This window comes from Polistes fuscatus, unplaced genomic scaffold (genome assembly GCF_010416935.1).
Source record: "Polistes fuscatus isolate 324 unplaced genomic scaffold, CU_Pfus_HIC Scaffold26, whole genome shotgun sequence".
NCBI classification, from domain to species: domain Eukaryota; kingdom Metazoa; phylum Arthropoda; class Insecta; order Hymenoptera; family Vespidae; genus Polistes; species Polistes fuscatus.
This window is the reverse complement of record NW_025113103.1, coordinates 90,413-116,332: the sequence shown is the minus strand read 5'-3', so window position 1 is coordinate 116,332 and position 25,920 is coordinate 90,413. Positions and strand designations below refer to the sequence as shown.

Here is a 25,920-nt window from a genome sequence, read left to right as displayed (position 1 = left end):
ATATTACAGTTCGCAGAGATTCTTCGATCAGTAGACGCCAAAATGAAGCCTTGCCTTCTCGCTTTATTTGCTTTTATTTTGACATCGTATTTTCATTTTGGTATAGTAAGTTAAATATCTTTTATAAACTTCTAATAAGAAATATGTATAAAAATAATTTATTATAATATGTATCGACTTTTTTTTTTGTTTAATTTTATATTTTAAAGGCACTAAGATGTCAATCAATTAATCAACAAATTGATGATTGGTTTGAAAAAATTTTAAAAACTTGTAGAAAACGAAATTTAGAAAATAATAATTATGATAACGATTCCTCTTCGAATGAAAGTAATGAATCGGACAGTTCTTCTGACTCGAATGAAGATGATTTTAATAACAAGTTTTTTGCCAAAAATAATAGCAAATTCTATACTAATGAATTTTTAAATGATCAAAATGATAGGTAATGAATATGACAATTTTGTTCGTACATACACACACACACACACACACACACACAAACATAATGTTCTATACGAATTATTTTAAAATAATTTTGTTTTAATTCTATCAATACCAGAAACAATAGAGCTGGCCTATCTATAAGAAATGGTAATTCACAATCTTATAATTCTAATAATGGAAATGAAAGATTGAAAAATGTAGATTACTATAATACAAACAATTGGAGAAATGTGAGAAATTCTGGAAGTAATCGAAATTACCAAGAAGACCGTAATCAAAAACAAAATGACTCTGTAAGGCGTAATAATAATAATATTAATAATTTAATTTTTGTTAAATAATTATATCTTACTATGATATAGCAATATATTAATTTGTTATTTTATTTAATATTAGTGTATCTCACAATGTTTTCTCAATGAATTAAATGCCGTAAGTAATAATAATTGTTAATAATACTGATTGCGAGACGATATATGTTTTATAATTGATTTCAATTGTTTATGAAGGTTGATCAAAGAGGCTTTCCAGTACGAGAATCTATGATACGAGTAATGACAGAAAGAATCCATGATCTAGAATTACGTGACTTTATAGAAGAATCAATTATACAATGTTTTCATTTTCTTAATTCTGTTAATAGAATGGAAAAATGTGAATATTCCCAAAATTTAATTACATGTTTAATAGGAAAGGGCAAAGAAGTAAGACAAATTATTATTCTGTCATGTTAATTACATTCACAGAGATAATGTGTACCTTATTAAATAATATTTGCATTTTCAGCAATGCGAAGATTGGAACATATAATTGATTTCCATTATCTTTGGATTTTAGAATTTGCACCAATTTCTTCAATATGCACTACAATATTATTGCAATAATTATGAAAATTATAATCAAGATAAAAGTAATATGATAAACATACTTTTATGAAGTTATAACTTAGTTGTAGAGACAAAAATTCTAATAAATATTTATGTTAACAATTAATAAACTGTATGTATTTATTTGAAATGTTTACAACAATATTATACTACATTTTGCGCTTGTAAAAACATTATCGTTCATTAAAAAGAAGCATTATTTTATATAGCTCTTTATATATTATCAATTAATATTCCAAACTGTAGTACTATTCTATACATTTGTAAAAATCATAATAATCAGCAGAATATAGTATACCTTTGATTATAATTAATCCTTTCGAATGTTACTTCCTTTTTTTTAAATCTTCAAAGCGTTTCATTAGGTCATCAAAATCTATATCATCATTTTCAGATGTATTTTGAGGTAATTCACTTCCTGACGGTACAGCAGGTAAATCGGGAAGTTGAAAATTATTCATTGGAATTTTTGATCGTGGCTGAGGTTTCGGTTTCTCATCGGACTAAACAAAACGTACAAAACAAAATATTCATTCGCACAATTATTAAATCACATAATAATGTATAGTTAATTATAATTAATCTCACTTGTTTATTTAAGTCAGGTGGAAATGATGAGGCATATGGAGGTGGTAAATCATCTTCCTGAATCAAATGTTATTGCATATTAATAATAATAATAAAAAAAACAATGCACTCTTTTAGTTTCTTTAACTTCTTGTCTTATGATTATATACCTGACAATGTATGCATAATCCTGTATTACATAAGTTGACTACAAATTCATTTAGCAATTTGATTAAACACTCGGTCTTTTAATTAGCAAAATACATTTAACTAGTGAGAAATATAACTTATGTTTCTTGTTTGACCCATATAACAAATTTCTCATGATATTATAAGCCAAGTAAATTAATATTCTTAGAGAAAATATATAATTATAGTAAAAATTACTGATCGAGTTACTCACGGGTTTATTAGTATTAGCATTATCCAATGGGATGTTATATGAAAATGCAGTAGGATTAAAGGGTGTGTTTTGATCCTTTTCTGGGAAAGTAGCAGGCCCCATTGGTGGTACAAATCCTATAGGTGGATTTCCCTTCTCCGTATTCTGATTATAATCAAGAATATATAAACATTATTATTTGTTCTTTATCTAATCTAAATTTTTAATATATTTTACCATTACATTTATATTTGGATCGGGTAACAAAGGCGGTTGCGGAAAGCCAATAAATCCAGCTGGTTGTGGCCCATTGCTACCACCGCTAGCAAGATCTAAATTATTTCTAGATTCACCACCGTTGTTTCCAATATCTATTAATAGAGTGTCCACTCCTTCAGCCATTATTTGAGGATCCGGCTCATATTCTATATCATAATTTTTTGCTATTTCAATTAGATATTTTTCAACTAAAAGTTTAGGCGGAGACTGTACGCTCATCTTATGTTTTAATTTCTCAGATATAGTTTGTATAGCTTCTTCTTTGCAAGCTTCCGTATACTGCCTTCCATATTTAGCGGTTAATATATCAGCGATAACTTTTATCTCTTGTACATCTGTTTGTATACGTGGCGCAGCCCAAATTATTGTAGAAATAGCTTCTGCTAGACCTTCGTCTAAATTTCTATTGAAATTATAAATATCACGTATTAAAAATATTCAAATAATAAGATACGAATGAATCAAACAGATTTCTAATTAACAGCGTCACAAACTTACTTCATTTGTTGAATTAAACCAAAACGAGCAAGTAAGAGATCGCAATACATTTCAATTAATTCCATGGCTTCTACCATATAATCTTCTCTTATAATATGTTCCACTCGAATTTTGGCTCTTTCATATTTACCAGCCGCAATGTAATCAGCTATTTCTTTTTGTGCTTTTTGAGCTAATTCTGTTTTCTTCTTTTCTAATAGCTTTAACCTGTTTATAGCTAACCTAAGGTGTGTCTTTAGTTTTGTGTAATTAGGAGTGCTTGAAAACATTTTAAACGATTATTTTAACAGTTATTTATTCGTTCAATATTAGAAATAACGAATAGACTTTCTGTTTCTTTTGTTAATTGTTTATGATCTCTTGTCTAATAATAATTTATATATATTAGAAGTGTTCTGAAAATCACTAAAAATCACTGAATACAAAATGTAACTATTTCTTTTATCAAGGAATATTATGTTCGTAGATAAAAATCAATGTGTTTAAAACTAGATTACATCAGATTACTGCCGAATTTCTTTTATTTGTATTTAAATAAAACTTTGATCCACAAAAACTTTGTTACTTTTACGTATCTCTTAGCTATTACATATAAATGAGTGCCATATTTGTTCGCGTAAAATATCACGTTATGTTTCAAAGATGCAATTTACGAACAAAATTATTTATCACGCACTTATTGCAATTTCATATTTATTTAGCAGAAATAAATTTATCGTCATGAATCAATTTCATAAATATAATCTATGACTACTTATGACTAACCAATAACTGCTATTAACTACTGACAGATATGAACGCGCGCGCGCGCGCGTGTGTGTGTATGTCTATTGTTTGTTTGTATTCGTTGGTTTTCGCAAGGAGGGAGAATATCCCGAGAATTTCATTGGTTAGAACGGATATCTGTTTCTCCAATCTTGTTTAACATTACTTTATACTAAACGCAATTTTCTTATTGATGGAAAGATTCCCAATTACAAAGAAAGATAATAGGCTATAAGAAGATGGAGCATTAAACACATTGGAGTAGACGTTCGTATTTTTAATATTTATGTTTGACCATAAAACATAAATCAGATATGATTAATTTTTAAGAAAACGCAAAGACTTTTGAATCGTTCGATACTGAATTATATCTAGCGGTACAGAGTATCAGCAATATATGGAAAAAATACAAGAAATATTTGTGTTTACGTAACAAAACACGTAATAAAAAAGAAAGTGCATTAATTAATTGCACTGTTAATTAAATGAATTTAACCGGTGAGACAAGAAAACCTATCCTGAACTAATATAAAATATACAATACAATATACAATACAATATACAATTTTCATGAGTAACTCCTAGAAAGGAATTACTCATTTGCTCGTCACTAATTTATTGGAATAATTACAATTAGTAACTCGTGCCGATTGGGACCTTTCATCCTCGACATGATTGAGCACCGGAGGGACTTAAAATTTTTTGACTCACTGCGTAAGAAGTTTTACGATGGCTCCAAATACAAAACACTCCTACTTCGTAGCAAGTATTATAGTCTGACGATCGAAGAGTTCCTCGATTTGGTCTGGTTTGTTTTCCTGGATCTGATCGGTATAGTTATTTCATATAACAAGCTGATCGTTTCAGGAATTAATGAGATTTCATAAAATAACTGTAACATATATACATAACATAAACATATCTATATACATTGCATATAGTAACCTGTTTATTTTAATTATTATTATTATACTCTTATAATATTGAAAATGAATGTAGAGATGTGCGCGAAGAAAACGTTTAATCTTTATATTTAAATGTAATATTTGTTTTTAGGAAATTCTAATTATTAAATGACAATAAACTTATCATAGAGTTGATGGTTTATACTGAAAAATAAAAAACAAGAATCTGTTAAAAGTGTTAGAAGCAAGATAATTTTCTACAAAAGAATAACGTTGGATATGATTGATAGAAAATTGAGTTAAAGGATTGGAGATAGAAAGAGAGAAAAGTTATACACACATATTATGTCAATGGGGGTATATGCCCACGCCATTGAAATAAGCGTGGATATTGGACTAATGAAGATGTGCTGGACCAGTCGATCTCTCTCCTCTCTCTCTCTCTCCCTCTGTATCTTTTTCCCTTTCTTTGTTCACACATCCCCTCCTCAGTCTGCTCGTCATTCTCGTTCTCATTTGAACTTCTCTCTGGGCAAGCCGAAGAAGAAGCGTTTCCATCGCCAAGGTGGCGTCTCTTTCGTCGTTCTTCTAGCAGAATGAAGCAGCAAGCTCGAAACAGTTCAACAAAACTGGTTTTCAAGGGCTCCACTCTTTACTCTTGGGTTTGGTTTAGATGAAAGAGGAGGATGGAAGAATACGAAGTATAGGGAAGTAGAGGGGTGAAGTAGAGGGAGAGGGAAATACTGCGAGAGATGTAGCAGATGTAAGAGGAAGAAGAAGAAGAAAGAAAAACCGAGGTGGACTCGGCGGCGAAAAGAACGGATCTCACGCGATAAAAAGAAAGGGTCTCCTCTTTGGTGCTACCTTGGACTTTTATTTGGTGGGTTTTGCGGGGGGATATAGTTGGATGGTTCATTAAATCGTCGATGTAATTTCTTACTCGAGAACGTTGACCGACGATTGTGTCGTTTCGATAAAACGTTTCCTCGATTGTTAGATTTTTCTTTACTCTCTATTAGAAACTACTTTTAATAATTTTTAAATATTGTTAGATAGATAGATAGATAAATAGTATTTGTTTCTTAATTATAATCATTTGAATTATTTTTGTATCTTTCTTTAAAAGTATTTATTCTCTTTACCAACAAGATCGTTAGATATTTCTAATATAAATACCTTGTGCATCTTTTTATCTCTACTACCTTGTAAGTAGTTTAGATCGTTGAAAGCAGAACGACGAAAGAAATGTGTATTATTCTTGCTCGTAAGCGTTCCGCGGTGGTGGTGGTGGTGGTGGTGGTGATGCTGTTGCTGTTGCTGTTGCTGCTGGCCCGCATTGCTTCGTGAAATAATGCGTTGGGGTGGTGGTTGAGAGGATAGCAAAGAAGAGAAAGAGAAAGAGGAAGAGGAAAAGAAAGGAGGAAAGAAAACAGAAGCAAAGGAGCGTCAAAGAAGCGACTCTCCCTTTCTCTCTCTCTCTCTCTTTCTTTCTATCGTCAGAAATTAAGTTGTTAAGATGCTGCCTCGGGCGTAGCCAAGCCAAAGAGAAGATCGTGAAAGTAATGGCGGTTCGTGGTTGTGCACTGCCTTCATGTCTGTTGCCCCGTATCCTAGTGTGCGTAGAAAACTTTTTTATACGAGGCTAGCAAGGTCAAGTACCAACTTACGTACGTCCCATGTTATAACGTTTAGATATTAACAATAGTTGGACCCTTGCGTCCAACTTCCCTGTGATACATTTATCAATCATTTGATTTTTCGACGTGACAAATACTTAATTGACTTTAGATATTAACACTTTACCGACCGCTAGAATTTCAACAACATACTGATCGCTCAGCCGCAGATTCTACTAACAGATTCTATTAGGTCGAGTCATAAGTAACTTCCGACGCGCAGCTATGTAGAATCTATTATTCGAATTTACCCGCTATAATTTACCAATACAATGAGTTTTTGAGTTTTATACCCGTATATAAAAACTGCGCGAGCACATAGTTTCTGTTCGTATGAAAAATAGCTTGGAACTGGTGGGAAATAAAGTTGAAAAAATTCTGGACCGTTAAGGGTTAATATAACGGAATGAAAAGTTATTTCTGAACTTCCGGCACGCATATAAGCTGCCGACAGCAAAGCCACGACCACAACCACAGCCACGGCATCTCATTTTAATGGATGTTCTTTAAATCTCGTTATTCTAAGGTAGAACGATCTTGCAACAGTAATGTAAACATCGTGATAAACAACTCTGTGCATTAATCTTAATGAGGTTTAGTCGGACAACAACTGGAAGGCGTCATAAATTTATTAAAAGCCCGCATCGTGTGCATGAATCGAGGACAGGGTCAATTCTGTTTAATAAACGAGGGTACTTCCTAAACCCGATCTTGATTAATCTCTCATGATTGGTAATATTTTTCAATTGTATGAGTGTTAGGAGAAAGGTACGGAAAAAATAATAATAAGATTGATATTGTTAAACGTCTTGTTTAATATATGAAAGCGACATTCAAATTTGTTCACTTCGAGTATAAAAAATATTAACGCGAACTTTTCGAGGAATGCACGAAGATGCACTCTTTACAAGATTGCATTCCCTAAAATTGTATGCACTTTATCTGCTCGATTTAAAACACGATAGAGTATCTACACATAAAAAAAGAAAAAGAAAAAGATTCTACATATTTTCATTTAAAAATGAATGATAAGAGATAAATGTCGTGATGTAAAAAGAGATGTAAAGAGAATAAGAGGGTCGAAGAGGGAACCGGCGGGAGGGAGGAGGGAGAGAAGGAAAAGGTCGAAAGAGCTTCGTACGTGTACCGATCGGAGAAGAAAAACAACGAAGAAGAGGAGGAGGAGGAATGGCGCGAGAAGAGGGCTGCCGAATAAAAAATGCAGATTCTGCTGATACATACCGGGCGGGGTTGGGGAGCATTGGGGGGCATTGGGGGGCGTTGGGGGGGAGTATGGTAGAAGAGTACACGGGTAGCGGCGCCGATATCTCGATTCGAGAATCTCCCCGAGAACGACTTACTCCTTGTCGTCCTTTTTTTTTCCTTGTCCCCGTATATAAACGTGTGTTGTATATATTCTTGTAAGTACCTATCTATATACATATACATATATATGTGTGTGTATTTACACGTATGCGCTTGGTCAAGCACTCGTCCCTGTATATTTGCCGTAAAGAGGCGAAACCCTTTAAAGGAGGCGGAAGGGGGCGGAGGGAGAGAGAGAGAGAGAGAGAGAGAGAGTGAGACGATTGTCGGAGAGCAGAACGCGAGAAAAGAAAAGGAAGCAAAAAGAGAGAAAGAAATAGAGTGAGAAAGAGAGAGTGTGCGAGAGAGAGGGAGAGAGAAAAAGAGAAGAAAAGGAGAACTGTTCTCACCGCATGTGTTAAGCAGCGGTGTCGGCGGCGACGGGCGTCCCGATTGGATGCGGATCCTGTTTACTCTTAGCCACTACTATTCCTTGTTTACGATATCCCTTTGACTACAAAACGCGAATACGAACCCGACGAATCTTTCTTGTCGAAACTCCTACAGAAGAGAATTGCGTAGAACGTATTTATTACGAATAGAAATGTTTTTATTTGTTTGTTTGTTTTTTTTCTTTTTGTTAGACTTTTTATTTACGATTTACGAGATAACGTTGGGATGATCTTTTTGCAATTTATATAGGGAGTTATAAAGGTATTTGTTTGAATAGGATTTGTAGGAAGGTATCGCGTAATGTAGAAACATAAAATGAAAAGAAAAAGATTAACACGGTTTAATTATATTAGTAACAATTGTTTTAGGTAAATAAGACGAAATTTCAATCTATGCGCGTGCAGCTATTGCAATATATAATAATATAATATAATAAAATAATTTCTATGTTATATAAATATTATACAAATATTTATATATATATCGTGTATATAAAATTGTGTTCGATCGATTGTAAAGAATACGAAAAACAAAGTTAGACTGTGTCATCGTCGTAAGAGATGACCGATTTACGAGAAAAATAAACACTAAACTAGAATGGTTTTTCGTTTTCCCAAAATACAACACGACACAACCCAACGCAATAAAAACAAGACGAAGAAAGCAATGCCTGCGCCTTTGGTTCGTAGCCGCGAAACTTGTCACGGAATAAACTACCTTCCCTCGACAAAGCGCCAAATAAGAGCAACAAACGCCGCTAAATCAGACATTCAAAATGGCCGGCCGGTTGGCCGGTCGTCCGGACGGGACCGTGGGTGTTGAAAAGGCCCGAAGGCCTTTAGCTGTAGAGTATCCATCCTTGCCGTGCTAAATCTCGCGTGAATACCAGCTTTAGTATCCGCACGAAGGGCTGGTAATACAAAAAAAAAGAAACGGAAAAAAAGATACGAACAGGAGAGGAAGGGGAACGTGGGACTGCGAGGGGCGGTGGGGGGAGGGGAAGGAGAAAAAGAAGAAAAGCAAAGAGAGCATAAGAAGCTGAAGAATCGAAGATGGAGACGTCAAATCCGTCCCCCTCCTTTTACATTTTCATGCTACGTCGCTGGCTTTTGCTGCTGATGCTGTTGCTGCTGCTGCTGCTGCTGCTGCCTATTTCAAAGCTTTTCTAGTTTCTAAAGAAAAGAACGCGTTACCTTTTTTTCCCTCTTTTTCTTCCTTCCCTTCCCTTCCCTTTTCTTTTCTTTTCTATTCTTTTCTTTTCTTTCTCTTCGAGATCCGCTTCTTTTACTTCTACTTCTCATAATGCTGGCCGATCTCAAAGGGACCCCCTTGCCTTCCCTTTCCTTCCTTCCTTTAAAGAACGTTTCTATTCTACTGCTCTAAGAAAAGACGAGGTTAGAAATATGATGACGTAACGAAAAGAACGAATAAGAAAAAAAAAAATAAAATGATTATTCATCGTTCAATGGACCGTGTCCGTATTCCTTGAAAACCATTTCTAAGGATACTTTTTACACGCTTCTGTGTGTAACGGCGCAAATCCTTGAATCAAAGAACAACATTTACGATGAATTAGATGGTTGACAAAAGAGAGGAGATTCGTTAAGGATTTAGATAAGACAGATTATTATTAATTGTCATTAAGAAAGATGACTAGGGGGAGGGGGAGGGGGAGGTCGTCGTCGGATAATAAAAATATTTTTATGTTGCTTTTAATTACTTATTTTACGGGTAATCTATAATTTGTAGGAATTGTAAATAGTAATATTAATTAGAATTTAATTGGTTTTTATGTTGTCCAGAAAATAAAATTATTAAAATAAGTGTCGTATAGAAACATATTATATATATGTGATACTCCCTGACAGTTAAAAGGACAGTTAAAGGTAGGTAGGGGGGGGGGAAAGAATCGAATAAATAAAAAAGAAATAAAAAAGAAAAAGAAAGAATCGAAGGAAAGGTGTTGAAATGTGATTCATTGGAATGATTTGGAAGCTTCTTTTGGTCTCTCGCGTCACATATGTTCGTTTACGAATGTACCTTTCAAAATTATCGTTGCGATGATCGTCGTCGTAGTCATCGTACTCGTCAGGTAAGCAACGAGTTATCTTCTTCGGAGAACTCCTCGCAGCATGCAATCGGATCCGTGTCCTTTTCTTTCGATGCTCGCAAAACGTTAAAGCCAGAGACGCATAAAGGACGGGTCTTCCCCGAGTACAATGACTGCTGCTGCTGCTGTTGCTGGCATCGGTTTGGTTCTTCTTCTTCGTTCGTTCATTTCTATGGTCCAGAAGAAAAGAAGACGTTTTAAGACGTCGTTTAACGCTCTCACCGTTTCATAATCCCTCCGGTTCATCGTCTCGGTTCGTTCTGCGCCATTAAAAGGAATTGGCGTCTTAGCTCTTTTTCCAACAAAATCTACGGGAAACGGTTTTTTTATATTTTTTATCGCGTTTATTATTCCGAGTAAAAATAATGACAAAACCTTGCCGGGTTTTTTCCTAGAAAGTAAATGATATTGATAGAAGAGGAAATTGGGGTTGAAAATGGAAACAAAAATTTTCATTCAAATTGTAAAATAAAAATTGACAGGATAAATGTTTAGAACCGGTCGGTCATTACTTTTCTTTTTCTTTGCTTTTTCTTTTGAATTTTTCCGTACTAATCTATCTAATTAAGATCCTGACACGAGGTATTCGCGAACGAGCGTGTCTCCGGGCTATCGAGGGGAACGTTAACGATCTGCTAGCAGCCCCGTAAGCGTTGAAATTCAAATTCTTTCTTTCATTAATAACCCTGGTTAGAATTATGTATGTAGGTATCTTCGTACCAAGTTGGAGCTCGCGTTTGAAATAATATCTTTTCCTCTGCGACAATGATCTTTTGACCAACAATGAACTTTTACAATTTACAAGAAAAACTGACTAGGGGAGTTGACATATTTACGAGGGGGAAAAAAAAAGGTAGGACTAAAAGTTCTTGAATTCCAAGAAAGCTCGTTACTCCTACGTTGAGAAGAAGAAGAAGAAGAAGAAGAAGAAGGAAAAAAAAGATCTTTTCGTGCCTTCTCGGATTTCATATTTTTCGTCAAATAAAAATAATCAGGCAGTTTAAAAAGAAAAAAAAGAATAGAGCACCCCGATTATACGCGAGGCGTGTTCATTAAGTTGTTAAAGCATAACACCTTCAATCAAAGAAAATTGTTCGGTAAACATGAAATGCTTCTTCAACCTTCTGGATCGTGTCTCGGAGGATCATCAAAAGAAAAAAAAAGAAAAATGCGTTCCGAGAAAAGAAAGAAAGAAAGAAAAGAAAAAAAAGGACAACGTGGAAATGTGTATCTCTACGAAAGAAATCTCTCGTTTTTTTCTTTTTTTTTTGCGGTCATCCTAAAAATCGAGAATCGATTTGGAGGAGGAAGCAATTAAGAAATAAAAAAGATTTATTGCGGTCTCTTTTATCGTGTCTAGTAATTTTTACATTTCCTTTTTTATTTTTTTTCCTTTCATCAAGTATTTCTTAATAATCGTGAATAACGAGTATACTCGTCGCGCGAGATAAAACTATTGGAATTTGTTATTTCAATTAAATTTGAATTTAGATAACTCAGTGATATTTGTTCATTTGGTTTTTTTTTTTTTCCTAGGAAGAACGTTCGTCGTTCCTGTTCCTCGTGTTTCGATGACACGTATGTAAAACAAAACGTAAGAGAGTTGCACGCGTGTGTATAAGTTTGACGATGATCAAACTGGACTCGTCATTTTAATAAAAAAATGATTAACGGATTACAATTTTGTTGTAAAGAAAATGGCTGTTTGTCTAAAAAAAAACTCATACAGGTGGTAAAATAGGAACGTTGATATTTCCTCGTGTTCCCCGATGACGCGAACGTATGTAAAAGAAAACATAAGAGAGTTGCGTGTGTGTGTATAAGTTCGACGGTGATCATCGAGCAGCAAGATGCCAAGGCAATAACGAGCGGCGACTTTGCTAGCCGTATCTCTTGACGTCTTAATGAAGCAATCACGAGGGTTCTCCAAAGGATCTCGAGATGCTCCACCGAGGAAGGGGAAAGAGAGAGATGGAAGTTTAACTCCGATGTTGGCGGTGGGGAACGGGGGGGGAGGAGGAGGAAGAGGAAAAGAGGGTCCGCCGACTAACGATCGAGCAGAACTTTAAGGAGAAAGGGAATCGAGATCTCTTTCGACGATGTTGTATTGCGTTCTTTCTCTTTCTCTTTCTCTTTCCCTTTTCCTTTCCCTCCCCTCCCCACCCTTCCCCTCCTCGTCCAATTCCACTTCGCTCCTTCCTCCCTCTGCTACCCCTGCCCTTCCCTGCCCCATGCCTTGCCGTCCAACTGTTATTTCTTTCTTTCTTTCTTTTTTCTCGTCTTCTTTTTCGTCTTCTTTTTCGTCTTCTTTTTCCTCGGATGGAGAAGACGCCGCGAGAAGGCGTCGATGGGGCGTGCCTCCGAAAGATTTTAGGTTCAACGATTCTTTCGGTAGAAAAAGAAGGATTTCTTTTTTTTTAAAAAGTCTTTTGGTAAAAAGTAGAATGAGGTATAGGTACTATAAAGAAATATATTCGCGACGAGTTAACAAAAAGGATAGATAGGAAAAATTGAGCTTTATGGTATTCGAGAGCGAACGATATTTCGTCTTTGATGATTCGACAAATATTAGAATAAAAATGATATCTCGATCGGAATGATCAACGATTTGGATTTATTATTTTAGTAAAAGGTAAGTTTTACTTTTCCGAGAAATAGAATTATTGGAAGATTTTAGTTTTGCATCCCGCAGAGAGATTCGTTTGACAGGAGTAAAGCTACACGTTTAAGAACTCCCGTCGTGTTACAGCATTTGTCAGAAGGTGTTCTCTGTCTCGTACCTGTTTTCTTCCCTGCTTCGTCTCTCTCTCTCTCACTTTCTTCTATGATTTTGTATTTTTATTTTATAAAATATCCATTCGTTCCAACGACAAATCGAATCGAAACTGTAAAATTGTCTTCATTGTTTTTCGTTAAAATTTATTTTGTATAGATTCAACGTGCACACACAGACACGCAGACACGTACAAATTTTCCTTTTATACTTATTTGCATTCGTTTCTTAGCTTACAACGTTAAACCGTGTACCCTTTTCCGAAAAAGGAATAGAAAGAAAATAATAGAAAAGAAAAGGTAATACTTTTCTACAAGGGGGTATTTATCATAGATAAAATCTGTTCAATTTCTAGAATCACAAAAGCCTAAAGAACATTCTTTCGTTTTCTTTGATCTTGATAGTACAAAGATCTTAAAATGTATACTTTTTTTGTGTAGTCTTTTATACCTTTCTAACTAAGTTTCCCTTTTTCACATTTCATCCTCTTTCGTCGTCTTTTTAAAAGTTTGAAGAAAATTTTCTTCGCGAAACGAACACGATTGGAATCGAGTTACAAAAGTTGGCACGCGTTCTCGAAGGAAAAATATTATTTTACGATTATAGTATCACTCTTCATCATCATCATCATCATCAGCCTATACTGTCCACTGCTGGACAAAAGCCTCTCTCATATTGAGAAGTTTTTAGCCTTAATCTTCCTCGCTGGCTAAAGACGTGTTGGAAGATGGTGTAAGGATGGTGTGTTAGGGAAATTGATAGGTTTAGACAAGGATACTGGATGGGACAATGGATTCCCCCGTATGGTCTTGGGAGATAATCCAAGGCTCGCGTAGGCAGGGTCGCATCCCTGAAGTAGGTCTATCCTCCACCGGGATCGTGTAGGAGTACCTACCCGCTACCTTAAGTATCACTCTTATACGTCATTATATCGTATCATTATTTCTATTGCGTTAACGTTAAACGTAACGTGTTCTGTAATTTATAAAAAATCCTCTAATTAAAAGGCATAAAATGTACACGTATTATTCATTTATGAATAAAAGAAAATATATTGTTCGTTATCCGATTGTTTGAAAATCTCGTTCCATATAGAAAAATTTGTTGTTTTAAAGCTTACAATTTCTACGAAAGGAAGAAAAAGAAGAAGAAGAAGGCGCCTAAAGATTTTCTCGCGTGATTTGCAATAGACGCGAACGTATGTAAGTGCATAGGTACGTAATGCACGCATATGCATATGTTACTCGGATGGGAAAACACCCACAGAATGCCGATCGTTCGTTCGTTCGATGTCAGCGCCTATTTAACTTTGTTAGGGTCGCACGCATAACAAGCACTTTAGAAGAGAATACCAATGAGAAGAAACTCTTTTTTACGATGAAACAACTTAAACGATGTTCGAAGAATAACGATCGCATGTTTAACGATTCACGGTCATAAAAGAATTCGTGGGTTTTTTATTTTCTCGCTATTAAAGTGAACCCAAAATTCGCGCGTTAATTGCACCGAAACTTTACTTTTAAAGTGCATAACGGATTGACTGTGTTTTTTTTAAATTTATTTTAGTGATATTAATAATAAAAAAAAAAAAGAAAAACCGGACGAATTTTTGATTCAACCCAATATAATCGTTACTTCTATCGTCGATTATTTGCAAATTGCGATAAGGCACGCGTTGTCGCAATGTAAAAGAGATACAAAATACAAATCGCGATAAGATTTTTTCCTCTCGTGCGTAAAGATTTACGATGATATACGACGATGATATACGACGATGATATACGACGACGACGACGAGGATCGTATTGCGAATTTTAAATCGATCAGATTAAATCTTGAGTATCGAAAACGATTAAACGAGATTACCGATCGTTTGCTAGATATACAATATATATATGTATAAGTATTCGATTGCGAGATAAATCACGTTGACCATTGAATCGGTTGATACTTTTTAAATAGATCCGAAATTTGTAGATTTTCTTACATAAACCTTTACATATATGTATATAAAGAAGAAACACGCGAAGATGAGAATGATAATATTTAAATTTCATCTTCAAACAAGGATATTGTTTGATTTTCGGCTTAAAGAAGCGCGTGCCAGGTTGCCACGTGTTATAGTTTGCTTAGATTACCTGGGCCAAAGACCTATCACTTTCAGTGCTCCTTACTCTCCGTCCAAGTTTCTTACCTAAAGTTTACTTTGCTTTCCTTCTTCACTTGGGACCATTGTCCTGGCGAAGGCCCTAACGCTTTACTAAAAAGAGATAGAACATGGTTCGTCGAGGTTCTCAAGCTCTAACCCCATTGATGTTTTACAATTTTATATAATATAACTTATATCCTTGATCCAAAAATTAATTCATCTCGTATACGTAAACACTCTTACATTATTTTACAATTTTTTCTTTTTTCCGGATCAAAAATTTAATTTCTATTTTTTTTAACTCTGAAAAGATCTCGGTTGAGAATCGCAGGACCCCTCTAAGGCCCTGTTGAGCATCTCCAATGAGAAAGAGAGAGAGACCAATAGTAGAAGCAAAGTAGGGGTGGAGATAGACGAAGAAGGAGAAGAAAATAGAAAGAGAAAGAGAGAGAGAGAGAAGAGAGAGAGAGAGAAAAGAAAGCATGCTGAGTGAGATACGAGTTGGGGACGGGGGACAGGAGAGGATAGGGGGGGGGCAGGGGCCCAGCGTCGGTGATGTCGGTGAGAGAAAACGAAGGTAGTGTTGGAAGCAGGCTGGTGTCTCAATCAGCCAAGAACCGCAGGTTGGGGTGCCCTGGACCCCTGTGGGTGGAGGATAGAGTGGGGGGGAGGGCGGAGTACGAGGCCTTCGGCTTCGAACCCGTCACAACTCAATCTAGTAACTCTGAGGCTGCGGCCGTGCGCGAACGTGTCTCCTCGTGTACAATTTTTTTCATCTCTTTTTTCTGTACCACCCCCACCCCATCCTTCATTTAATTTTCTATTTTATTTTTCTTTATTTCTTTACTTCCGTTTATCTTTCAAATTCCCCCCCGCCCCCGCCCCCGCCACTACTTATTTTTCTTTCCCTATATTTATTTATCTTCCTATGTTTTTATTCATTTAACTTTTCTTATCGGTGTTGTCGATCTTTTTGAGTTATTAATTATGCGTTTGTATCTAACGTTAAGACGAAATTAAGTAAGATAAAGAAGAAGAAGAAGAAGAAGAGGAAGAAGAAAAAAGGATGGGGAACGTTGGTAGAAGATAGTTTATAAAATTGTTAGAATTCTAACGAGAATTGAATATAACGAACGAAATTCGTAAGAATTAAGTGTGTGAATGTGTATCGAGAGGAACACGATGTGATTAATCGTGTAATTTATTCTGGAAAGAATATGCAAAGGTATGTTTTGTCAATTCGATATATTTATATATTTATATAGAGGGTGTTTAAGAAGAAAAAAAAAGAACGCGATTCGATATTTATCGAGCAGATGAAACATATTGTATTCATCGCGAATATCAATTTTTGAGATTAATAAACGTTGGAAGATAGGTCAATCGTTTTTATGTTAGTGTAATGATTGATTTATTGGATTCTTGGAACGGTTAAATATTATGTTCGGTCAATGGTGATGGACCGGTTGCGTGCTTCTCTCCATTCCCTAATTTCAACCCTTTGGATTTTCTTTTTACGGGGATATTCGAAAAGCAAAGTATTTCGTTCGTCGATACATGGATTTAAAATTAGAAATTATTACGAAAACGAATTGATAATGCATCAAAATATTTGTTAAAAATAAATTTATATTATATAAATATAAATTTAAATTATTAAATATAAATTTTCGATGAATCTTTCGATCTACGATTTCGTTTCAGTCTTTTTTTTTGTTTTCTTTTGAAATTTTGTCGATCGTTAATTAATTAAGTTTCATTAGTTAATCGTTTGATCGATTTTCGATGCGAAAATGTTGAAAAAACTATTTATAACGATCGCAATATGAAATAAAAAATAAAATCTGTTATTTCGTATATGTTTTATTGCATTCGATTGTGTTTTGTTACGGATGACCGTTTCAAATCTTGCCGCGCGTTGATATATTTACGAGCGAGATAAATCGAAAGATATTCGATACGCATTATCGAACGTATCGCGCGTCAACGTATCCCTGAATCTTTCTACAATTTGTTTAACGGAAAATAAAGATAGAATAAACGCATCGAGAAACGGGGAAAATCGAGAGCTCGATGATAAAAAGTAAAAAGGTATAAAAAAATCAATTTGTACGAACGTAATCCGCGCGTTCGACGTATTTCGCATTCCTGTTATAATTATTAGTCGTTTCTTTTTTATTTTCTTATTCTTCTTCTTTTCAATTTAATCGAAAGTATTTAAAATTCTCGCGGGATTCCTTCGCGATGGTTGATTTTCCCAAGAAACTATTTCAAATGAAAATAAAAAAGTGAACGGGTTAATTACGAAGGTACGAAATTAGAAAAATTGTGAAAAATTGTAGATAAATTATGCGATAAGAATTATTTCGGTACATATATCGTTCGTTTAACAAACGTTTTTATTAAATAAATATAACTTTAATGTTGTGCAATATTTGCTAGTATACGTTTCGATAATTATCTCTCTCTATACGGTTTTATCTTATCACGCGTAATAAAGCGTGAATAACGCATACGAGTTACGGGCTAATGATAAAGGAGAGTTTCGTAAACCGGATCTCGGTAGGCGTTCGTTCGAACTACTTTCAAATCGAACTTATCGCGTCATCGTCCTCTTTTAAATGCGAACGAGTTTCACCTATGCGAAGATAATATTATACAAATATTTCCTTTCTAATCTAATATCGATACTCGATTAGACGAAATCATTTAATTGCGCTAATAATGTTGAAAATCACGTGCACCTCGAAAGTACCTTCGATGCGAACGAGTTGTTTCATCTAACTACGCGAACATAATATTATACAAACATTTACTTTCTAATCTAATATTAATATTTCATTAGACAAAATAGTTTCATCCTAACATAGAAGTCTGATGAGGATTAAACGAGTGATTGAAAAAGTACGATGACTCGTCCCTTTCTCTAATCTTGGTCCTTGCACTCCGAGGATGAACAATGCAGAAAATCACCTGCCCCTAAGAGTACGTTCATCGTCCTTTCTCCCTACGCGTGTTTACACACGTGCACACGTGTGCACGCGGTCACACGGACATACGGACACTTGGTAAAAGTGACGCGCGCGATTCGAAGCCTCCCCAGCTTCTTTCTTTCGAGTAGTCGGAAGGAGGTAATAGGAAGATGAAATTGGCAGTGTTTGCTCATTAGCGCGAAAGACACTTTTCTGCCATAGATTTATGTTCGTCCCTGTGCTAATGAACTCGCGTGGCATTGGACTCGATCGTGACTCAAACGGCTAACCTTCTTTCTTTGACAATCAATGATGATCATTCATGGTATTCGTATTTATATCATCGTGTAAAAAAACCTTTGGATTAAAAAAAAAAGTCAAAGAAATAACCACGAAACAAACATTTTTATGTTTTAACGACGCGTCAATTTCGTCATTTATTTTTTTTTCTTCCGTTTTTACTTCTCCTTAGGACCAATTTTTCGAGAATCTTTCGAAAAAGAGAAAAATGAGATAGAAAAAGAGAGAGTTGTTAGTATTCTTAAATGAGAATTCGTTGAATCTCGTAGACAACATTTTTCGTCAAATGTTTCATCAATCAAATCTGTAAAAATCTCAACGCGTTTCTTTCTTCACTTATTTATTTATTTATTTATTTATTTATTTTACCATCAGGAGATACGAACACGATTTGAAATCGTTAACTTAAGTTAGAAAATCTCTAACGATCCACGGGATGATTATAGTCCTCGTAATTTCTTACGTTACTTCGAGAAAAAGTAGAGAAAGAAACCGAGTAAAAAGGTGGAAGAGAAAAAAGAAAAAAGAAACAGAGGGTTTATTAAAGTAAAAGGGATAATAAAGAAAAATATTTTCAAATAAAAGTTTGATTGTTAACAACACGAACGACTAGAAAAAATCTTAAACCACCACGTGGAACGATAAAATGAAGGAAGTTTCTAAAGAACCGAGAAGTAAAAGAATAATTTATGAAGACATTCAAGCTCAACGTAGCTTTTTCTTTGGATGAACTAGGAAGAAGGTTCGCTTCGACTGTACCAGTCTCTCAACCTTTCCGTTCTCTCTCTCTCTTTGTCCCACCTCCCCCCTTCCCATCCCGGTAAGCCAGCAGCTTTTCTATCTGTTAAAAGTATCAACTAGAAGGAAGAGTTATCGCAGGTAGAACAGGATGCTGTTTCGTAGTTGAGAAGTTAAATAGAATTAATAAATGTATCGCAGGGAAATTGCGATATCGAGAGGGTTGCGGATTTACATATAATATATATAATATATATAATATATATAATAATAATATAAAATTAAAGATAAAAATTGATCGTTCTATCATTCAAACATTTTCTAATATTAGAATGCATCCCAGTAAAAGTATGATAAAAGTATTATCGCGTCGTGACTATTAAAGAGTCGGATTTAAACGGGGCCTAGCAGATCGCGTTACTGTCACGACTTTCCTACCCGGAAGCTACTATTAGGAGCCTAGAACATCGCGATATATTCTCTTCCAACTATAAATTCCACCATTCGAGTTGGCGATCACTGAGTTAATGAGAGTTACGAACCATATCTATAGAAAAGGAAAGGAAGTATTTCAAGTTGGTGATCACTGAGGGGGCTATGAAGTAGGGGCTGGCCATCTGTCCCTCGTTGCCACGTCTGGTAATGTCTTGGTGGTCCATTTTGGGGCTGTTGTATGCTCGGAGGGCCTGGTCACGTTGTTGTTCCTGGGCCTACACTCCCTGCACCCAGTCACCTAAATTGTTCCCTGATACTTGTTTCCTACTCGAAAACCGTGATTAGTTCCTTTCTTTATTTTCATTTTACAATGTAAGATCATTTATTCGAAATAAATCAAATAAATCAATAAGAAAGAATAAAGGAAAGGTATCATTTACATCAGTCGTTTGAGTATAAGTAAAGGGAGGTTACCGAACCTCCAAAATGTAAACAAACAAAGAGAATATAAACTTCTTCTCGTTCGCAAAGCTTAAAACCCTTTGCACTGGAGGCCTTTTAACCAGCAACTCGACGACGATTTCGGCCAAATTAAGTAGACATTTTACGGGTACTTAAAAAACATTTATAAACAAACAAGCAAGCGTATAGAAATAATCAAATATCATCGGTTTATTCATTTATATGTCGAGAAAACCAAATTTTGATAAATACTACACTCTGTAATTAGTTTTGGTTGGCGGCGCTCGAGTGCAAAGGGTTAATCCTTTCTCGTATCGTTGCATAATAACCAACGACTTCCGTTTCATACGATATAGTAGTTTACACTCAAACTTGTGTACCTTAACGAGAGAACCTCGAGAAGTAATCGTTCGGTAAATATTAGCTCTTCGCATAAACGAAACCCCCTTCTTTCCCCCACTACCAGATGAAATTATTTACGCGGTTCCCCGACGAGAGTGGCTTCGATGCACCTGATTGAAACGCAAACAGAGCTCTAACCTTTTTCTTTTTTTTCTTTTTTATATTCTCCTTTTCTTTCTTTCTTTCTTTCTCACTTCCCTTTTCTTTTTCCCCATCCCGTTTAGTTTTCTAGTCTTCTTCTTCTCCTCGAAGGATTTTCGAGAACGTGCTCGTGGCTCGATCTTTTTCTAATTCTGGCCACCAGCCAGAGTTGAAATCCGTTATGTATGTCACGTGTTCCGAAGTTCTCCTCCTCCTCCTCCTCCTCCTCCTTGGAAGATTCAAGAAAGAGTCCAAGTAAAGGAGTATTTTTAGTTACAAATAGTCATTTTTCATTATCCGGTCGAGTAGAAAGAAAGAACCGTAAGCTAATTGTAAGTTATGTTACTCGTTGAAAAACTAGGATGATGATCAATATAAATATAAACATCGATGGTATACGTAACCAATTTTTTAGGGCTTTTTTTTATTTCTATGACCAATATAAAAATATAAACGATGATGATATGCATAACCAATTTTCTTAGGGTTTTTTTTTGTTTCATTTCTATTCCATTACTATTTTTTCATGAATTGTTGTTTATACGAAACGAAAGTAGCATCCGGATCGATAAACCGGAGGTTGGTTTGTTACTAGAAGGATCTTTAAACCGTTAGACACTTGGATCACCCTGGTGCAAGTGTATCGCGATGTCTGAAGCACGAAAAGAGAATGATGAGACGAAAAAGAAATAAAGTAAGTAAGGAAGGAAGGAAGGAAGGAGAAGAATGAGAGAAAGAGTAAGAGAGAAATCAGTTTCTTCGTAACGGATTCGGGACAAAGAACTTCGTTGTCCATTTTCTCGAATACGTTCGGAACGTATAATAAAATTAATTATGGTTATATCTAGTTTTTACCTCGTAACTACACGTGTTTCCAATTTTTCTTTCTTTCTTTTTTTTTCTTCAAAGAAAAAAACCCTAATACGAATCTTTTAAAATTGGGATTCCTCGTATCTCGTAATTCTTCAAGAATTCCCGTTATGTTAATAACGATAGTAAATTTTGATTATTATTATGAGAAATTTGTCAGTTGAAATAAATCAATTGAAAATGAACAGGTGGCAGGTGGTTATCGAATACGTTTTCTGCATTTAACATTTTCTAGAATCTATCGGTAAACGGTTACTGACAACTGCATTGCAGGTAGCGTTTAAGTGTAATCAATTTGAGGAACGTATTACTAGGCATGTAAATAAACGCGTGCTTAGCAAGCTCTAACTATTATATGTATTCATAGTACTTCATAGTATTCATCGTAGATATACTCTCCTATTAACGATAAATAAATAAAAATAAAAAAAAAAAAAAAAGCATTGGTTGCATCTTACAACCATTTTTTCATCTTTTTTTGTTGTATCATTTTCATTTAATGAAAATACGCCCGAAAAAATGATCACAGATATTATCGCCGCATACCCGATGATAAATAGTTGACGAATTTTGAAAGCCCCATAGCTCGTCGTCGTTGTCGTCGTCGTTGTCGTCGTCGTTGTCGTCGTCGTTGTCGTCGTCGCTTCCCTTTGACGCGATGAAGAAGAAAAAAATGTCCGCGCGTAAATTTGCATTCCGCGACATTCTTAAAATAAACCAAGTCAGCTAGCTAGCTTGCTAGCCAGTCAGCTAGCTGACTAACTAACTAACTAACTTTTCTTCGCTCTGCTATGTCACTCGAACGAGAATCTCGTTAAAACTTGTTCTCACGTTTACCAACTGCGACGAGACCTAAATTTTGTTACATTTATACTAAACAAAAATGTATCAGTGGTAGAATGCTCGCCTCGACGAGATCAAAATAACGTTCAATATGATTTTTTAACCCGTCGAAACTTTCTACGACGCCTATTTTAATAATTTTATAAAATTATTATATATATATAGAGATATATTGGGATGTCGAAAGAGTTGCGTTGGATTAAATTTAAAAATATAAAATAAACATATATAGAAAGATGTCGAGCTAAACGTATAACGTGAAGAACACCACGTAGAAAGAGAAAGAAATAGAGATAAACATAAATATATTTAACTTTCATTCCGATAATACGAACCGCTCGTAAGTTCCCACCCACTCGTATATTCTTCTAGGTATTGAGAAGAAATTATATTTCCTCGGGTTGGACAGATACAAGACCATCAAACACCTACGTGAAAACGTTCTTGTTTTCTTTCTTACTGTCCCAAAGAAACAAACTAGTTCTAGATCTAATATCGCTTTATTCATCGAAATAAAAAAGGTCAACGAGAAAATTGGGATATAATTTGAAATACGCGAAACGACAAATCTTAGAATATAACGTGTGTGTGCGTTCAAGGTAGGGATAAGTGGAATTGGTTTTTTCCTTTACTGGATAAAATACTATTTATTTGTTTAAAAAAAATAGTATTGGAAATATCAACTCAACTTAGATCGCTCGTTCATACGAGGGAACTTGTTTTCTCGCGCGCAACGGAAGAACCTACTTAAGCGTCTTTTGTATTCCATACTTGAAACTACCAACTGAAAATACACTCGGTAATAATAAACTCTAAAGAGAAATTGAATTGTATTACTTGCAATTATCGACGGTGATGTGAGGAAAAATAAAAGAAAATAGAAAGATAAAAGAACGTAATACGATAAATTAATGAAAATTTAAACCGAGTAATGAAAATCCGATGACAAGATACACAATTAAATCAGAGATTTGAAAAATTTCAGGATGTCTCGTGGCGTGTATCGGTCGGACGTTGTCCTAGTCTCGATGATGCTTTTAACGATGATGTTCACCTGTACGAGATCCAGCGCGTCGATGCGTTGCGAGGACGCTAGGCTTAGGTGCGCTTATAGAATTGGATGTGGTATGGCACTTCAACACTATGTCACCGGTTGCGCGTCCGTTTTGCAAGGTGACAAATGTTCCGAGTCTTGTCAGCACGCCTTAATTGCTTTGACCAGTACCGATGAGGGAAAGGAACTCATGATGGTATGATAATAAAATGTCAAATGTATATATCGGGTTCGGCAACTAAGCGATTGCGAATTTTATCGATAGACGAATAATATATTTCATTCAGTTTTCCGATACCAAAGATCGGAAATTTCATGAACTTTGATCGATTATGACATTGCCTGAACAATGAAAAAAGCTCATCGACATTTTATTATTATCGTTAATATAATTATCGTTATATAATACAAATTTCCGTTAAATTAATGATATATTTCCAAAAAAATGTGGAATTTTCCTTCTTATTTAAAATCTACGATCGCTTAGTTGCCAACTCGATATAACTCACAATTATGAACGCGTATATCCCCCTATTAGGGTGAAACCAAAATTATGACAAATTATCATCGAAATTTATTTTGACAGTGTCAATGTACGCCAGACGACGAATTCTGTCAACAATCGAAACAAAAAGTCGAGAATTGCAGATCTTCGGTGACGACGGCTATGAACAAGACAAGGGTATCCTGTAGGATAGCTACTTGGATATGTAACGCGGATGCACTATGTCAAACTGCATTATCGTATTATAATAAATTTTGTAAGAGCATGTTCCATGGGAAGAAATGTTCTCATCGGTAAGTATCCTATTATTTGTACAATTATTTGAAATCTTTCTATATTTCATTCGCGTTGTTTTTTCTTTTTCTTTTTTCTTTTTATCTTTTTTTTCTTCTTTACGTAGATGTAGAAATTCGATAAACATATTAAGGCGACAAGAAAAAGCAGCTAAATTAACCACTTGCATTTGCGACGGATCCGAGGAATACGATTGCAAGGGGATTCATCACAACATGGATGCACTATGTTTCGGAAAAATTCATCACGATTATCAGCAAGCGAAAAAGGATGTCGACGATACTAGGACGAACGATATTCTTCGAACCGAAACGAACGTTTATGGGAATAATGCAACAACCGTTAAGTTGTTTGTCAACAGGACGATGTTGGTGGTATCCATCATTTGGATCCTTCTTTTTTCGAGGCTAGGTAATATCTATGTTTATTTATTATTATTTTGAAAAATGTAAACGTTACGACAAGTATACTCGATTAATTTTTTTTGAAGAAAAAAAAAATAAAAAAGAAAAAAAGACACTCTTACGATCTAACAGATTTTTTTTTTATTTGCAGACTGACGACGTGAAACGTGTGCCAAGAAAGAAAAAAAAAATGTCCAAATAAAAGTACAGTATTTCCGCGAGTGAACGACCAAAGAGCATTTTTTTCTAAAAATGTTTAAAAATAAGCGCAGGACGATGAAAGAAAAAAAAAGGAGACCGTCGGAGAGAAAAAGGGCTGGGGCGAGTGATCCTTGAGAACCCTTATCGAAGACTGCGTTTTCGACATTTTTCCATTCCCCCCCCGTGTTCCAAAAACAAAAAACAAAAAACAAAAAACTTTCTGCAAACTGAGAATCATGCGAGAAGAACGTTTTGCGTTTGTACATTGATTATGTATTATAGAAATTAACAGATAGGAAATATTTGTTTTTAATTGTTGTGTTATAGGTATTATTATTATTATTATTATTATTATGTTAATTTATGACAAAGCACAAAATAATGTTAATCGAAATCATACGCTAAGATCGTTTATACCGTTCCGTTTTTTTTTTAAATGTTACGAACAATTTTTTCCTAATTTCATTCGTTTTCTTATCGATGTGACGTATCCCACCGTTTCTTTTTTTTTTTTTTTTTTTTTTTTTAAATATTTTTGTTTCAAATACTCGTACGATAAATGTATAGATAATATTACGTATTACGCGAGTGTACAATCACTCGTTTTAATCAAAATAATCGTCGATTTACGAAATGGGTACGTTTATTATTATTATTATTATACGAATGTAAGCGTAAGTTACCAAACTGTCAATGCATTTTAAAATAATCATCGCAACGAGTATGAACATTTTTGTATAATCGTTTAAAACGAGGATCCATGTAAAAAAAAATGGATTATAATTATTATTATTATGATAAACGAGAAATTTGACGTACGAAGAATCGTATTAAATTTACAAAAAAAAACAAAATATCAATTAGAAAAACCGTTAGATGTCCCTTAAAAAAAAAAAGAAAAAAAAACTTGTAACGGACGACGAGAACCCAACGAAAGGTACAAACACGATTGTAAATTATCCATTGTAACTTACTTTTTTTTTTTTTAATATTATTGTACGATTATCGCATGATACATATATTTTTTTTTTTTTTTTTTTAACCAACGAACAATGATGAAGAAAGAGTATTTAATTGAAATAAACATATTTTTTATCATGCGT

General features: G+C 34.8%; 3 protein-coding genes and 3 long non-coding RNA genes across 7 annotated transcripts; 3 read left to right on the top strand and 3 right to left on the bottom strand.

Annotated features, from left to right (window-relative positions):
* The first annotated feature begins 42 nt into the window (after positions 1-42).
* LOC122518663 (general odorant-binding protein 71) lies at positions 43-1,540 on the top strand. The gene is made up of 5 exons (XM_043637696.1): positions 43-105; positions 210-445; positions 554-740; positions 844-879; positions 957-1,540. The coding sequence occupies exons 1-5, from the start codon at positions 43-45 to the stop codon at positions 1,179-1,181; spliced, it is 747 nt and encodes a 248-aa protein (XP_043493631.1). The 3' UTR covers positions 1,182-1,540.
* On the bottom strand, positions 1,162-4,047 carry LOC122518697 (IST1 homolog). Of its 2 annotated transcripts, XM_043637736.1 has the most exons (6): positions 3,061-4,047; positions 2,527-2,965; positions 2,305-2,448; positions 1,923-1,979; positions 1,633-1,837; positions 1,162-1,311 (listed from the first exon to the last, which is right to left on the bottom strand). In XM_043637736.1, the coding sequence occupies exons 1-5, from the start codon at positions 3,327-3,329 to the stop codon at positions 1,661-1,663; spliced, it is 1,086 nt and encodes a 361-aa protein (XP_043493671.1). In that variant the 5' UTR covers positions 3,330-4,047; the 3' UTR covers positions 1,162-1,311; positions 1,633-1,660. The 2 variants fall into 2 exon arrangements, with proteins under 2 accessions (XP_043493671.1, XP_043493670.1); XM_043637735.1 differs by lacking the exon at positions 1,162-1,311 and having other exon boundaries at positions 1,424-1,837; positions 3,061-4,046.
* A 467-nt stretch (positions 4,048-4,514) lies between these two features.
* On the top strand, positions 4,515-5,042 carry LOC122518660. The gene is made up of 2 exons (XR_006304121.1): positions 4,515-4,656; positions 4,882-5,042. It is a non-coding gene; the product is annotated as an uncharacterized LOC122518660 (long non-coding RNA).
* Positions 5,043-5,198: 156 nt separating this feature from the next.
* On the bottom strand, positions 5,199-8,734 carry LOC122518661. The gene is made up of 2 exons (XR_006304122.1): positions 8,122-8,734; positions 5,199-5,318 (listed from the first exon to the last, which is right to left on the bottom strand). It is a non-coding gene; the product is annotated as an uncharacterized LOC122518661 (long non-coding RNA).
* Positions 8,735-9,420: 686 nt separating this feature from the next.
* LOC122518662 lies at positions 9,421-12,414 on the bottom strand. Its single transcript, XR_006304124.1, has 2 exons — positions 10,205-12,414; positions 9,421-9,706 (listed from the first exon to the last, which is right to left on the bottom strand). It is a non-coding gene; the product is annotated as an uncharacterized LOC122518662 (long non-coding RNA).
* Positions 12,415-16,083: 3,669 nt separating this feature from the next.
* On the top strand, positions 16,084-24,898 carry LOC122518659 (growth arrest-specific protein 1-like). The gene is made up of 5 exons (XM_043637695.1): positions 16,084-16,421; positions 23,345-23,609; positions 24,000-24,211; positions 24,319-24,623; positions 24,768-24,898. Exons 1-5 carry the CDS (start codon positions 16,414-16,416, stop codon positions 24,770-24,772), a joined length of 795 nt encoding a protein of 264 aa, XP_043493630.1. The 5' UTR covers positions 16,084-16,413; the 3' UTR covers positions 24,773-24,898.
* Positions 24,899-25,920: the final 1,022 nt, after the last annotated feature.